At 36.6% G+C, this 13,047-nt stretch overlaps 1 protein-coding gene across 2 annotated transcripts in view; it reads left to right on the top strand.

Annotated features, from left to right (window-relative positions):
- Positions 1-234: 234 nt before the first annotated feature.
- The window catches only part of LOC128245090 (uncharacterized), a 39,827-nt gene continuing 27,014 nt past the window's right edge, over positions 235-13,047 (top strand). Inside the window, exon 1 of one of the 2 annotated variants that reach the window (XM_052963305.1) lies at positions 235-1,718. In XM_052963305.1, the coding sequence (XP_052819265.1) occupies positions 950-1,718 (769 nt within the window). In that variant the 5' untranslated portion in view covers positions 235-949. The remainder of the gene's footprint in view (positions 1,719-13,047) is intronic. The other variant, XM_052963306.1, reaches the window with a different exon arrangement.

Below are 13,047 nucleotides of genomic sequence, written 5' to 3'. Positions count from 1 at the left end.
AGATAAGTCAAGAAGTGAGATATAAGTCAATAGGTACATGTAAGGCCGATGTGAATAAGTCAGCTGGAAATAGAAAGAATTGATGGTACATACTCTTACATTCAAACACAGACCGAGCTATAAAATGAACAAATATTTTTTTAGGATCTTTCAGACCGGCTAATAGAGAGACTACGGTACGATAACGGTAGCACAGCTTCACATACTTACCTGTCTGCCAGTTTCAGGAAGTTCCATACCGACATGCATACGAGTCTCATTCTGGTTTTCGCATCATAGGCAAGGGCGTGCATGTAGAAAGCTGTGCAGTGAATGGAATACAGTGTTTTGTCAGGAAAATAATGGAATGAATAATTCAAATGTGTGATCTATTTGCTATAGATAATCAACGCATGTCAATTGACGTTAGGCAAAATAAATATTGTTTTTGTTTCGACATAAGTGGTGTGCACAGAAAAGTTTTATCAGTTTGTTAAGTGTTTCTTTTTCTGGACGGAGTTTTGTAATAAAACAAAAGTATTTTTTGTTTACCAAGAAAGCATCGTAAATCGCTATAATATCAACACAGGAAATTCAAGTTCGACTAATTATTTGCCTCTGCTTGGATATTTTTGGAGGATTTTTATGCGAAGTCCACAGGTTTTTATGGGATATCACTAGGAGTTATGTCTTAGAAAACCAGCAGTGAACGGCTTCGGAGATTTCCCAAGAAAAAAAGATAGTTTATACAGTGGAACACGAAGTTATTTGCGATAACTGTTTGTGTGATTATCTCACAAGGGAGCAAGGACGTTCCGCGCTGCCTGAAATCTCTGATTAACAAATAAATCTCGTTTCTAGACAAGTTTCTTCGTTTCTTGAAGTGAGGTTTTTATGTTTATTTTAATAATGTGATTGGTTTCTTTCAAATATTTCGGAATTAAATCCAATTTAATATGTAAGTGAAACTATGACTCTTGTACATACAACGGTGGACTTTAATCAGGGTAATATGGATAGCCGAAGAAACGGGAAGCGCAAGCCCTACCAAGCACACCACCCCCAGGCGCACCATCACCGGCGCATGCGCCCGCAGCAGGAAGAGGTGCCACCGGAACCGGAAATACAAATCGAGGACTGCCTGAGTGCGGAACCCGTAGGCAATCCTAATGACCCGTTTGAGCAACATTTCCTGAAGGCCGCTCTGGCAGCGCCGCCGGAGAAACACGGTCACGAACATGAATATGGACAGAGGCACGCTAAGATCAAATCGTCTTCCTTTAGGAACGACAGACCTAAACCAGTGGTGGAAAGGCGCGAAAACGCTGAGTTATCTTCCTCTGGAAACTATTCAAGTTCGCCGAACCTTCTATTCCCAAAAGAGGAGAATCCTCACCACAGGACCCCAAGTCCACATGGCCCGCGAGGCGAGGACGCGCCTCTTCGCCGAGTACGGTCGTTCAAAACGACGTCCAAAGGAGGTGTTATCAATAGAGGTGATTCTTTTCGTAAAAAAAACAGCTCGCGTAATCTTACGTCAGGCTCGCTAAACGATTCACCGCATCTTGCCAATGCACAGACCCGCCACTCCCAAGCAGAAGTGGATAATATGCGGGTCGACGAGCCGCTGTCCTCATACTTCCGGGTGCAGCTTGTCGGAGCGCCCGGCTGCGGAAAGACGTCCATTACCAACCAGTTCATGTCCTCTGACTATGCGAACGCCTACGACAGCATGAATGGTAAGCCAAACAAGTCTCTTTTTTATTAGTACATTTTTTAATGTTTAAATGTCGTTGCTGGGCAATGTTGTGAAACATGTGTTGTAAATCCAACAAACTCATTGACAAAGTACAATTTTACTATTATATTACTTCTTTGAGAGATATGTTATTTATAAGTATCATAATTAATAGTTTCGTAAGTTCACATGATGTATATTATATTTTAAAAACACAATAAATAGTCGTCAAGAAGGACTAGTGCTGCAGTACTAGCGACAATTTTAAAGGAACATCTATTGGGATGGTCATATATTTTCTAAATTAACGTTGTTTCCTGAATTTGTATTGTGTGTGGTGTCATTGTCAGAAGCGAGTGACAACTTGCCGGTAAATGACGCATATTGGCATCATCAAACTAAATCTGTTTTGTGGCGAGTATCAGACTGTCATCGGAATGATTCATTATCCGGGCATGTGAAAGACACTTTGTGTTGACCGGACAGATCAATCACTCTATGACAATTACCTAAAACGCACGATATTCTCCTAGTTTCTCTGTGCCTCTACTGTGGACGTTGAATAAACGCGGTGTGTCCGTAGAGACTGTATTGTACTGAAACCGCTTACTCGTCAAAACTTTTATATATTGTGGTTATATCCTGCTTTCAGTACAGGAGCTGCGAGAAGCAATCCATATTTCTTACTTACATATCTGTAAGAGGGAACTATATTCAATGCATGTAATACATATTACATATTATGAAATGCTTTATGAGTATGACACGGCATAAATTCAAAAATAATTGTTGCAAAAAATCCCAAAAGGCTTCCGTAGTTTCTTGTTTCAACATTCATCATTTTATTTCTGGTGAATTATTTATAACAAATCGCTACACATGGGATGTTTTCATTTGAAAACTGCAGTTTTGTCTGGCACATACATCAAAGAATAACAGTTGTAATTTTAGAAAGGTGATATTAATTGAAAATGCTCTGCAGATCAATTCTCTAAATCAAAACTAGCGCGGGGAATTCTACCTATGTACCAGCTGTTGGATAAAACAACAATAATATTTACAGAGATGGCCGATACGATGATTTGGTATGCATATTGTTTGCAGCGCGAAGCTGAAGCTATTGGCATAACGAGAGTGATCACTTATCGCATTAAATGAACCGTATTTACCCAGCACGAGCCCTCGTGTATTGATACGAATCGAGCTTCCGGCATTCCTCGTTACCTCCACTTCTTCTGCCACATATCTCAATGTTCAGAGCTTAAGTTGCGTTGGTAGCCATTTGTTAATTATCAATGTTTTCTCAGAGTATGTTACTTACCAGAGACTTAATTACCAACCTTTCAAAAGTTTAACAGCTCGATGTATTGTAAGCGTATTTGATACGGACATAAACAACACATGCTAAAATGAAGAATCGTCATAATGAGTAAATGTTCTGTATTATTGGTATGCTACAAAAGTCAGTTTGATATCACAGTTCCTGGTGAGAAAACATTTAAATCACATACGATACACGAGATCGCTCCATTGTAACTCCATACTGGATTCCCCATGAACAGAAAAACTCCCTTTGGGAGATGGCCGTTCAAATGCTGTTTAAATCTAATAATGTTGCATTGATTATTTCATTGTTATACAATGTACGCAGTGACATATGATTATATTTTAACAGAAACCCCGCGATATACGCGATGTTTGAGGCTCTGACACATATGTTCCCAAGAACATTTCTAGAGTATTATACCGCCGCCTTTGGTACAGTGAACTAGAACATTGCAAACAACTCCAGGAAATATACTCCATGTTGATTTTACACTAAGAAATGGCATCTCTCCTGACTAGTATGAGGTGGACCATACCATGTAACAGGAAATTCCTTTCCTAACTTAAAAACTTTCATATAACCCCTACTGTACAAGATAGGATATTTTTCTTGAAGAAATATTTGCTCTGAAATGTAAACTGTTTTAACGTTCATATACTAGAAGTATCGGTCTGTACACACTTCGTCTTGCCAGAACACCGGGGCAGATTCAACATGAGCGGCGCCAAAGCTCATTATGATTAATTGTAAAACAACACTAATTACAACTGAAAATAGATTGTTCTAACTGTTATCAACCGTTTGTTATCTTTCCGTTTTATTTTTTGTTTGTAAAGCCAAAGCATTTGATTTCTTTATCTGATCACACACTAATATACGTGTCATGAATGAAGCTCCGTTTATATCAGCCATTTCTTGATAATTGTGTTTTAATTGTTTGATTAAATCGACCGTTCACTTTATTGAGGACGCTCCTACAATTTGATTGCTTTCTTTATTGGCCAGTGGTTATGCGATCCACTATTTTCAAAAAAGAATAACATCAGTTTCTTTGAAGTAGTTTGGTTTATGCAGATGAAGGCTATGTTAGAAAAGATGCTTAGGGTATAATTAATAAGTCTGTATTTCGGACCATCCAAAAGGCAAAGCATTTAAAGGGACAATCGTATTTAAATTCTATACATACAAACATAAATTTTGAGTGATAAACCTTTAACTACTTACTAAATAATGCATTAATGGGAAATAATAATTACTGTAGTGATAATGTTCAAGATTGTAAATGTGTATTAAATAGCTGAACACGCATAAATATTTAATGACTGGTGGGGGTTAAAGCACATTTTAAAGATGCACTCTCACTCCACAATAAGATATACCAGAATTAATACAATCGTTTCAATTTGCCGAAAAGGCTGAATAAGTATAGAAGGTTCTTATAAACATTTCCGTGTTTAATTTGAAAGAAATGTGCAGAAACACGGTATTTCTACCTTACGATCACTGTGCGTCGTACGTGTACCATTATTTATCATCCAAGTATCGGGAGGACATCTACCTTCCTTTGCTAAATATCTGCAGCAGTTTTCCCCACTTGAATATACCGTTTAATTGGTTTCAAGATTTGACGCAAATTGTTATTTTATTTAAACATAATGGGTCTCTCGTTTTGATTTTAATTATTGTGGGATGATGTCGGGTAGACTGGCGCCATTGACTTCTGTGTATTGTGGCAAGTGTTTCTTGGCAACATGGTGTGTTAAATGCACAGGTAATGTACAATATAAATTCCTCCCCCGTCATTTTGTCTCTAGACTCGTACGGCTGTAAGCAATCTGGTAGAGTAATGTGTATTACATGTCTGCTGCTATCGTGCTGTTACATACTAACTAACAAGCTGATCAAAAGTTATGGCCGGTTGCTCAATTTTTCTAATAAACCAAGATAATAGGATTGAAAAGACTTATACCTACTGTTAGTCATTTGTGTATAAACCGAGATCGGATAAGAAACAGCCGAGCAACTGGCCTTGAGTGTTATATAATTAAAGAGAAAACAATCACACACAGTGTCTTGATATTACCTTTATATCTCTAAATCGTTAATACAAATGCACATATCTAACAACAACGATAACTATATTCTGATTTGATCTGTGGAATGTTTAGCATTACCTAGTCAAATCTGGTCCTAGATTAAATCAGCGATATGGTCCGTCTTTACTGAGGTATCAAGTCTTTGTTTCAGACTCAGACACAGAAAACTGAATTCTTAAATGTTTTAAGATTGTTATAGTACAATCATGATTGAAGAACAGATCAATTGAAATGCATACATTTCTCTTTTACCGTCTTTGTTCCTACTATTGTATTTTTAAGAAAATTATACTTTAGTAACTGTGTTTTTCTGAGAATGAATTTCAAAGAAAGTGCGTTAGTGAAACCACTTCGTACTGTCTTGGCTGTGGAGGCAGTCAATATACACAGAGTAACATTATATAAGTATGTACTTGTTTTTGTTTGTTTGGCATCACCGCCAAATGTTCACATGTTATTGATCATGAGCATTTTTGTCACATTTACTCTGTTCTGGCGTGTTTATGTGTATGTTCCTGTCCACATAGACTGTATTATGGCGTACCAGGTGTATTCATGTGCACGTGTACACTTGGTGTACCAAGTGTGTTCATGGCCACACGTACTCTGTCATGGCGTAGCAAGTGTGTTCATGGTCACACAAACTTTGTTATGGCGTACCAAGTGTGTTCATGTCAACAGTGTGTTCATGTCCACACGTAATCTTTTATGGCGTACCAGGTGTGTTCATGTCCACACGTACTCTTTTATGGCGTACCAGGTGTGTTCATGTGCACGTATACACGTTGGCGTACGAAGTGTTTTCATGTCCACACTTACTCTTTTATGGCGTACCGTGTGTTTATGTCCACACATACTCTGTTATGGCGTATCGAGAGTGTTCATGGCCACGCGTACTCCGTCAAGGCGAACCAAGTGAGTTCATGGCCACACGTACTCTGTCATGGCGTAGCAAGTGTGTTCATGGTCACACAAACTCTGTTATGGCGTACCAAGTGTGTTCATGTCCACAGTGTGTTCATGGCCACGCTCTGTTTTAGCGTACAGAGTGTGTTCATAGCCACGTGTACTCTGTAATAATGTACGAAGTGTGTTCATGTCCACGTGTACTCTGTTATGGCGTATCGAGTGTGTTCATGGCCACGTGTACTCTGTAATGGCGTATCGAGTGTGTTCATGGCCACATGTACTCTGTTATGGCGTATCGAATGTGTTCATGGCCACACGTACTCTGTTATGGCATACCGAGAGTGTTCATGGCCACATGTACTCTGTTATGGTGTATCAAGTGAGTTCATGACCACACTTACTCTGTCATTGCGTACCGAGTGTGTTCATGGCCACACGTACTCTGTTATAGCATATCCAGTGTGTTCATGGCCACATGTACTCTGTTATGGCATACCAAGTGTGTTCATTTCTACAGTGTGTTCATGGCCACGTGTACTTTGTTATAGCGTACCGAGAGTGTTCATGGCCACGTGTACTCTGTAATAACGTACGAAGTGTGTTCATATCCACGTGGTCACTGTTATGGAGTACCGAGTGTGTTCATGGCCACGTGTACTTTGTTATGGCATACCGAGTATGGTCATGGCCACGTGTACTCTGTAATGGCGTACCGAGTGTGTTCATGGCCACGTGTACTGTGTAATGGTGTACTGAGTATGTTCATGGCCACTTGTTCTCTGTTTTGGCGTTCCGAGCGAGTGTGTTCATGTCCACGTGTACTCTGTTAAGGCGTACCGAGTGTGTTCATGTCCACATGTACTCTGTTACAGCATACCGAGTGTGTTCATGTCCACATGTACTCTGTTTTGGTGTACCAAGTGTTAATGGCCATTTGTAGTCTGTTAAGGCGTACTGAGTGTGTTCATGTCCACGTGTACTCTGTTATGGCGTACCGAGTGTGTTCATGGCCACATCGGTTATGTTATGGCGTCCCAAGTGTGTTCATGGCCACATGTACTCTGTTATGGCGTACCAAGTGTTTTCATGGCCACAGATACTCTGTTATGGCGTACCGGGTGTGTTCATGTCCACGTGTACTCTGTTATGGCGTACCAAGTGTGTTCATGTCCACGTGTACTCTGTTATGGCGTACCAAGTGTGTTCATGTCCACGTGTACTCTGTACTGGCGTACCGAGTTGCTTAAAGGTGAACTATTGACATTAGTTAGAAGGAACATAAATGTACAACTTATCATTTATAGCCAAGTTGTTTATAGTTGTGTTTGAAAATACAGTTTCAGCTGTATATTTATCGTTGTAGTTGTAAAAACTATAAAAATACACCAACAGTCATGAGTTACTGATGTAGCTATATTGAAGGCTGTAGCTTTAGATAAAATAAAACAACAATACTAAATTATGTATATATAGCTACACGCATGGATGTGGCTATAAAATATCTTGTACTTAGTGATGTTAATACTGATTGTTGGCATGTTCCATAATGCTCCTCTGGGACATCAGAACTTTAAAATCAATATGGTAAATACACTATTAAGATAAAGCGAATGGAACCGTTTGAAGGTCAACACCTAAAGGTAACGTCATTACTTACAATCTTGATCAGATAAAGTCACGGACATCTGAAACAAATTAGATCTTACGGGAAGAAAAGAAGCAACTGAAACTGATAGAAAATCTAACCTTTTATTTTTAGTGGCTACAGTTTATCATCTGAGATATCAGAAAGCTATATCCAGAAACTAACGAAGTTAATTATTGCAAATAAAACGATGAAATTTCTCAGTTATTTTTATTTATATATGCGTCAAGAAAGAAACATCAGATCATAACTCGGTTGAATTTAGATAAAATCGATTAATATATATATTCCCAGTATATTAAAATGATAAAATAATTTAATGACCTAGACATATGTCATCGGGACAACAAGATTAAGCAGTTTGATAGGTGATATGAAATGTCCTTGGAGAAATTATTCGAACCTAAGACCTCTTGTGTGAGAGGTTTTCAAGTGGATACCTATAATACCACTAAAGCTGTAAAAGTTATGAATAGATGAATGATAACATCCCGATGTGTGTCGTCTAATGTGGCGATTTCGTTTTATTTTTTTAAATAATCCTATTACTTAAGTTAGTAATTTAAAAAAAATAAGCTAGAACACAGCCATAGTTGACCCTTAAGTGAGTACACAGCCTTGGTTGACCCTTAAATGAGAATACATCCATGGCTGACCCTTGATTGAGAACACAACGTTGGTTGACCCTTAAGTGAAAACACAGCGTTGGTTTACCCTTAAGTGAGAACACAGCCTTGGTTGACCCTTAAGTGAGTGCACGGCCATGGTTGACCCTTAAGTTAGAACACAGCCTTGGTTGACCCTTAAGTGAGTGTACAACCTTGGCTGACCCTTAAGTGAGTACACATCCATGGTTGACCCTTAAGTGAGTACACAGCCATGGTTGACCCTTAAGTGAGTACACATCCATGGTTGACCCTTAAGTGAGTACACAGCCATGGTTGACCCTTAAGTGAGTACACAGCCATGGTTGACCCTTAAGTGAGTACTCATCCATGGTTGACCCTTAAGTAAGAACACAGCCTTGGTTGACCCCTAAGCGACTTTTCGATTTTTTGACTATTTGTCCTCTATCGCTATTAACTTCAGGATTGAAATTTAATAATGGTTAAATTGAAATCCGAAGTAGCCTAGTACTGAAAAGTATACATCTTGTAATGAGTGTGATTCAGAGACAATGTAGACATGAACTTTGTGTGACATGGTTTCTTTCACATGTATTGGGATCTCCTCGGTGAATTTTTGGCTATTTTGACATAACCTTCAAACGATGCTAGACGATTCACACTGGAAAACAGAATTGCCATTCTTCTTTTTACTACATTATAATTTTACGAAGAAGATAAGTTAAAGCCAGGTGAACATATTTAATTGAAAATAAAATAAAATTGATTACGTACATCAGTTTCCAAATACCAAAAGTTAATCAATGACGTATTATCCATGCACACCTGGGCATGCGGGAACCTGCTGGGTGTGTATTTACTTTTAATTATCCTCTCAGACAGAGACGTCTACCAATGTGTTCGCACTTAGTTATGATACTCTAAGAGACGATGAATCCCTTTTTACAGCGCTTATTCACGCGAGACACATCAGGACACTGCCAAAATGCTCATTTCTGTAATTCGTAAAATCTATTGAACAAGGTAGAGGAGAAATGGCTAGACGCATATTAATGTCATACTGCATTGGAAACCAGGGGGACAGGCTCTGTTATACGGTCTAGAAGACTAACTATTGGTCTTGTTTAACGTCACGCGGATTAAATACACTTACTATAAAGTAAGTAAGGACATAAGTAGTGGAATCTTTCGACAAGAGCTGAACGAGGACTATTGCTCTCTCAACCATGGTTCAAGTGTACATTACAACCGCCATTTCCTGTTTGAACCGAATTTTTATACCAGAAATGGCCATCGATACACTAAGATCCGGGTACTAGTTAAAGTTCATGTTCGCATTTTTTGTTGTAATCGGTTTTAATATAATTGAAAGAGTTTAATAATAATAATAATAATAATAATAATAATAATAATAATAATGATAATGATAATGATAATAATAATAATAATAATAATAATAATAATAATAATAATAATAATAATAATAATTAATAATAATAATAATAATAGTGATAATAATAATAATAATAATAAGAATAATAATAATAATAATAATAATAATAATAATAATAATAATAATAATAATAATTAATAAAAATAATAATAATAATAGTGATAATAATAATAATAATAATAATAATAATAATAATAATAATAATAATAATAATAATAATTAATAATAATAATAATAATAATAGTGATAATAATAATAATAATAATAATAATAATAATAATAATAGATGTGATTTGTGATTGGAGTTGGCGGCACGATTCTCATTACAAAGTTACATCAGGTTACACGTGTATTGACACAATCTGCCGTTGCGGATCCTGTCCAGTAACAGTTAATTAAAAGTAATACTCAAACGTCGGTCTTATTTATAGGATAATGTTTTTATCTATTCTCGTGACAAGGGCTAATTAAAGTTTCCATCTATTTCTATGACCACTAAAGCACCGGTACATCGTGTTTGACAGAATCAAACTTATCTTGGAGAGACAGGTTGAAATATGTCGTACTTCTCCTGTAATTGGAAAACCGATTAATCTTTCCAATGTCGGGACTTTTTTTGGATAAAGTAGTATTTTATTGGAGTGATACTCCACGTGAAGCGTTGGTCTTGGAATATTCGGAACCGTAAGCTCGGCAAACCATCGTAGAAAAGATTTAACTGCTGTCCAAACAAGAACATATTCTCAACAGAAGTTTTGCACTGTTGAAAATCTCTCATGAAGACGATAAATATCCTCGGATTCTTGACGATCATTAATGATTATTAGATTCGCATTTTAAATTGGACGAAGTCTGCTATCGCGAATCTTTTACAGTAACATTAATACTAAGAAAATTGGAAGTAAATACCTAACAATCAATCCACAATACTGCGTTATATTGTTTTTATACAAGTGATAAGGCTTCGATCAACATAATGACCACCAAATCACCGATATATATATTTAGAAAACAAATCTACATAAACTCTAACGTTTGAAGAGCTCTTCAAATACTAAAAAACAACTATTCAATTTAAAAGAGATCAAATCGACATAATGATAGCATCAATTATTTGGTAAGTTCTACGATTCAATTGATGCTATCTCTTCAAATAAACAAAAACGGACTCAATGTCAATTAGAGACCGGTGTCATTAAATTGGAGATATCTCTAAATCAGTAGATATAGTGTGTTATGTTTAGCCGAATTTATGCTCTCAGCATTTGTAATAAAGAGCTTATCAATAGAATCTTCAAATTAATTATTGATAAGATAGAATTGGGGCCATCTACAAAGCATTTTTTGCCCTTATTAATTGAATTATAGCTCCCTTCAATTGATTTAAAGATGTCTCTAAGGCAATCAATGAAAACAAACAGTTGAATTGTTGCTAGCAATAATTAAGTACTGATAGCAACACATAATTAGAGATAATTTAAAAAAACAATAGAGACAGCAAATGATTTAAAGATGTCTCTTATAGAAAGCAGAGGTCTCTAATAATTTGGAGAGCTCTTCATTATTTGAGTTTATGTAGATGCGGCGTTCCATAGATGTGAGGTCATTGCAAGGCCGATCGCACAGTGTGTTAACATATTTACCGTTATTCGAAGAATATGTTGTAAGTATGCTGTAGTTAAAAATCGATGTATCTTTGTCTAAATTAGCTTCTTTCATAAGCAGCATCTTGAAGAATATCAGAAAGCTACATTTGGTCTGAGAAGAATTGCATAGATACCATTTGTTATAAGAAATTAGGCTTGAAATACGAGGAATGTTCCAGAATAACATTTTGAATAAAATCAATATTTTTATATCAACGGTATAGTAATATACTTTATTGTGAATCGTTGTCTTTTTACAAAAGATGTACATGATTCTGAGGATAAAATGATAAAAATGGACTAAGAGGTGGAAGTTTAAATCAGCTCAGTGACGCATACCCAGCGCAATCAAATTGTATGGTAAATAAAATGCTTGAACATATTGGAGAACATTTGGATAATTGAAATAGAAATGTTCCATGTTTGTGCAAAAGCACTAACGACCGTGACCGCTTCATTATAATAGTCTACATACTGTTTTAAAATTGTTTCATCAAATGTTGATGAAGTAGATTTTGTTTACTTTTATTTGTTTTATAATCCAGTAAATAAACTCTAAAACAATAAAAGTCGGTTACAGTCCGAGACCAGGTAAACAGGCTGTACAGTAATTACAGCTTTACAAGATAACAGATGCTTTATGATAAACAGAAAAAGAAAACATAAGTGCCCCATCGAGTAAACGCTTGCCTGAGGCTACCAAACAATTCCTATTATTCCTCCGTAGGCTTCAATATTGTTGAAAACGCAACAATAATCTATTGCTATTAATGTTTATAATCGACTAAGTATATGTGGCAACGTTCTTTCCGACAGACGCTCGCTTGAGGCTACCAAACATTTCCTATGTTACCTCTCAGACTTTAATATTGTTAACAACGCAAGAATAATCTACTATTATTAATGTAAGTTTTCGATTAAATACACGTGACAACGTTCTTTATCGTCTTTAAATAACATATACTTTGTATCTAGTCCTGTACGAATTGTTGTAATCAACACAAATGCATGTTAGCTTGATCATGCAAAATCTCAACCCGATCAATGATGCATTTAATATTTGTGTCTCGACTGATGTAATAAAATAAATATTGCATGAACAAATTTAATTTCTTGTTTTATTGAAATAACTAGGCCTACACTATCTGGTAATGCATTGGAATACCATAAACATGAACATTTAAAAGAAGATCTCGTCCAGATTCCGTCTGTTCAGGGCCGGCTTGCTTCTTCTATACAGAGGGAGAAAAAAACATGTTTACATATACGGAAAGGCGGAGTATTATTTCCTACCGTTGATTTGACCGAATAAACATTATCACAAAATCATTTCAGCTTGAATTTTCAAACTTTAGGGTGTCCAATTAACATCAAAAATATATTGTACGAAAACTGATTAAATCTTATTATGCCCTTATTAAAGGCTCCTATGGCGATAAAATTTCGTACCCGGCCTTACTGCACGGTTTGTAGTAACATGTAACGTACGGTATTTTCGCAAACAGAAGAAAGAAACATGTTAAATTGATAGCGTTTCTTGAAATATAGGGCTGCGTTTAACATACACCTTGTGGAAGGTTTGTTCGAGACAGGGGTGAAGAGAAGAAGACCCTTCCTCTACCACGAGT

This window comes from Mya arenaria, chromosome 8, assembly GCF_026914265.1.
Source record: "Mya arenaria isolate MELC-2E11 chromosome 8, ASM2691426v1".
NCBI classification, from domain to species: domain Eukaryota; kingdom Metazoa; phylum Mollusca; class Bivalvia; order Myida; family Myidae; genus Mya; species Mya arenaria.
The sequence above is the reverse complement of the archived record's forward strand: the minus strand, read 5'-3'. Positions and strand labels throughout refer to the sequence as shown.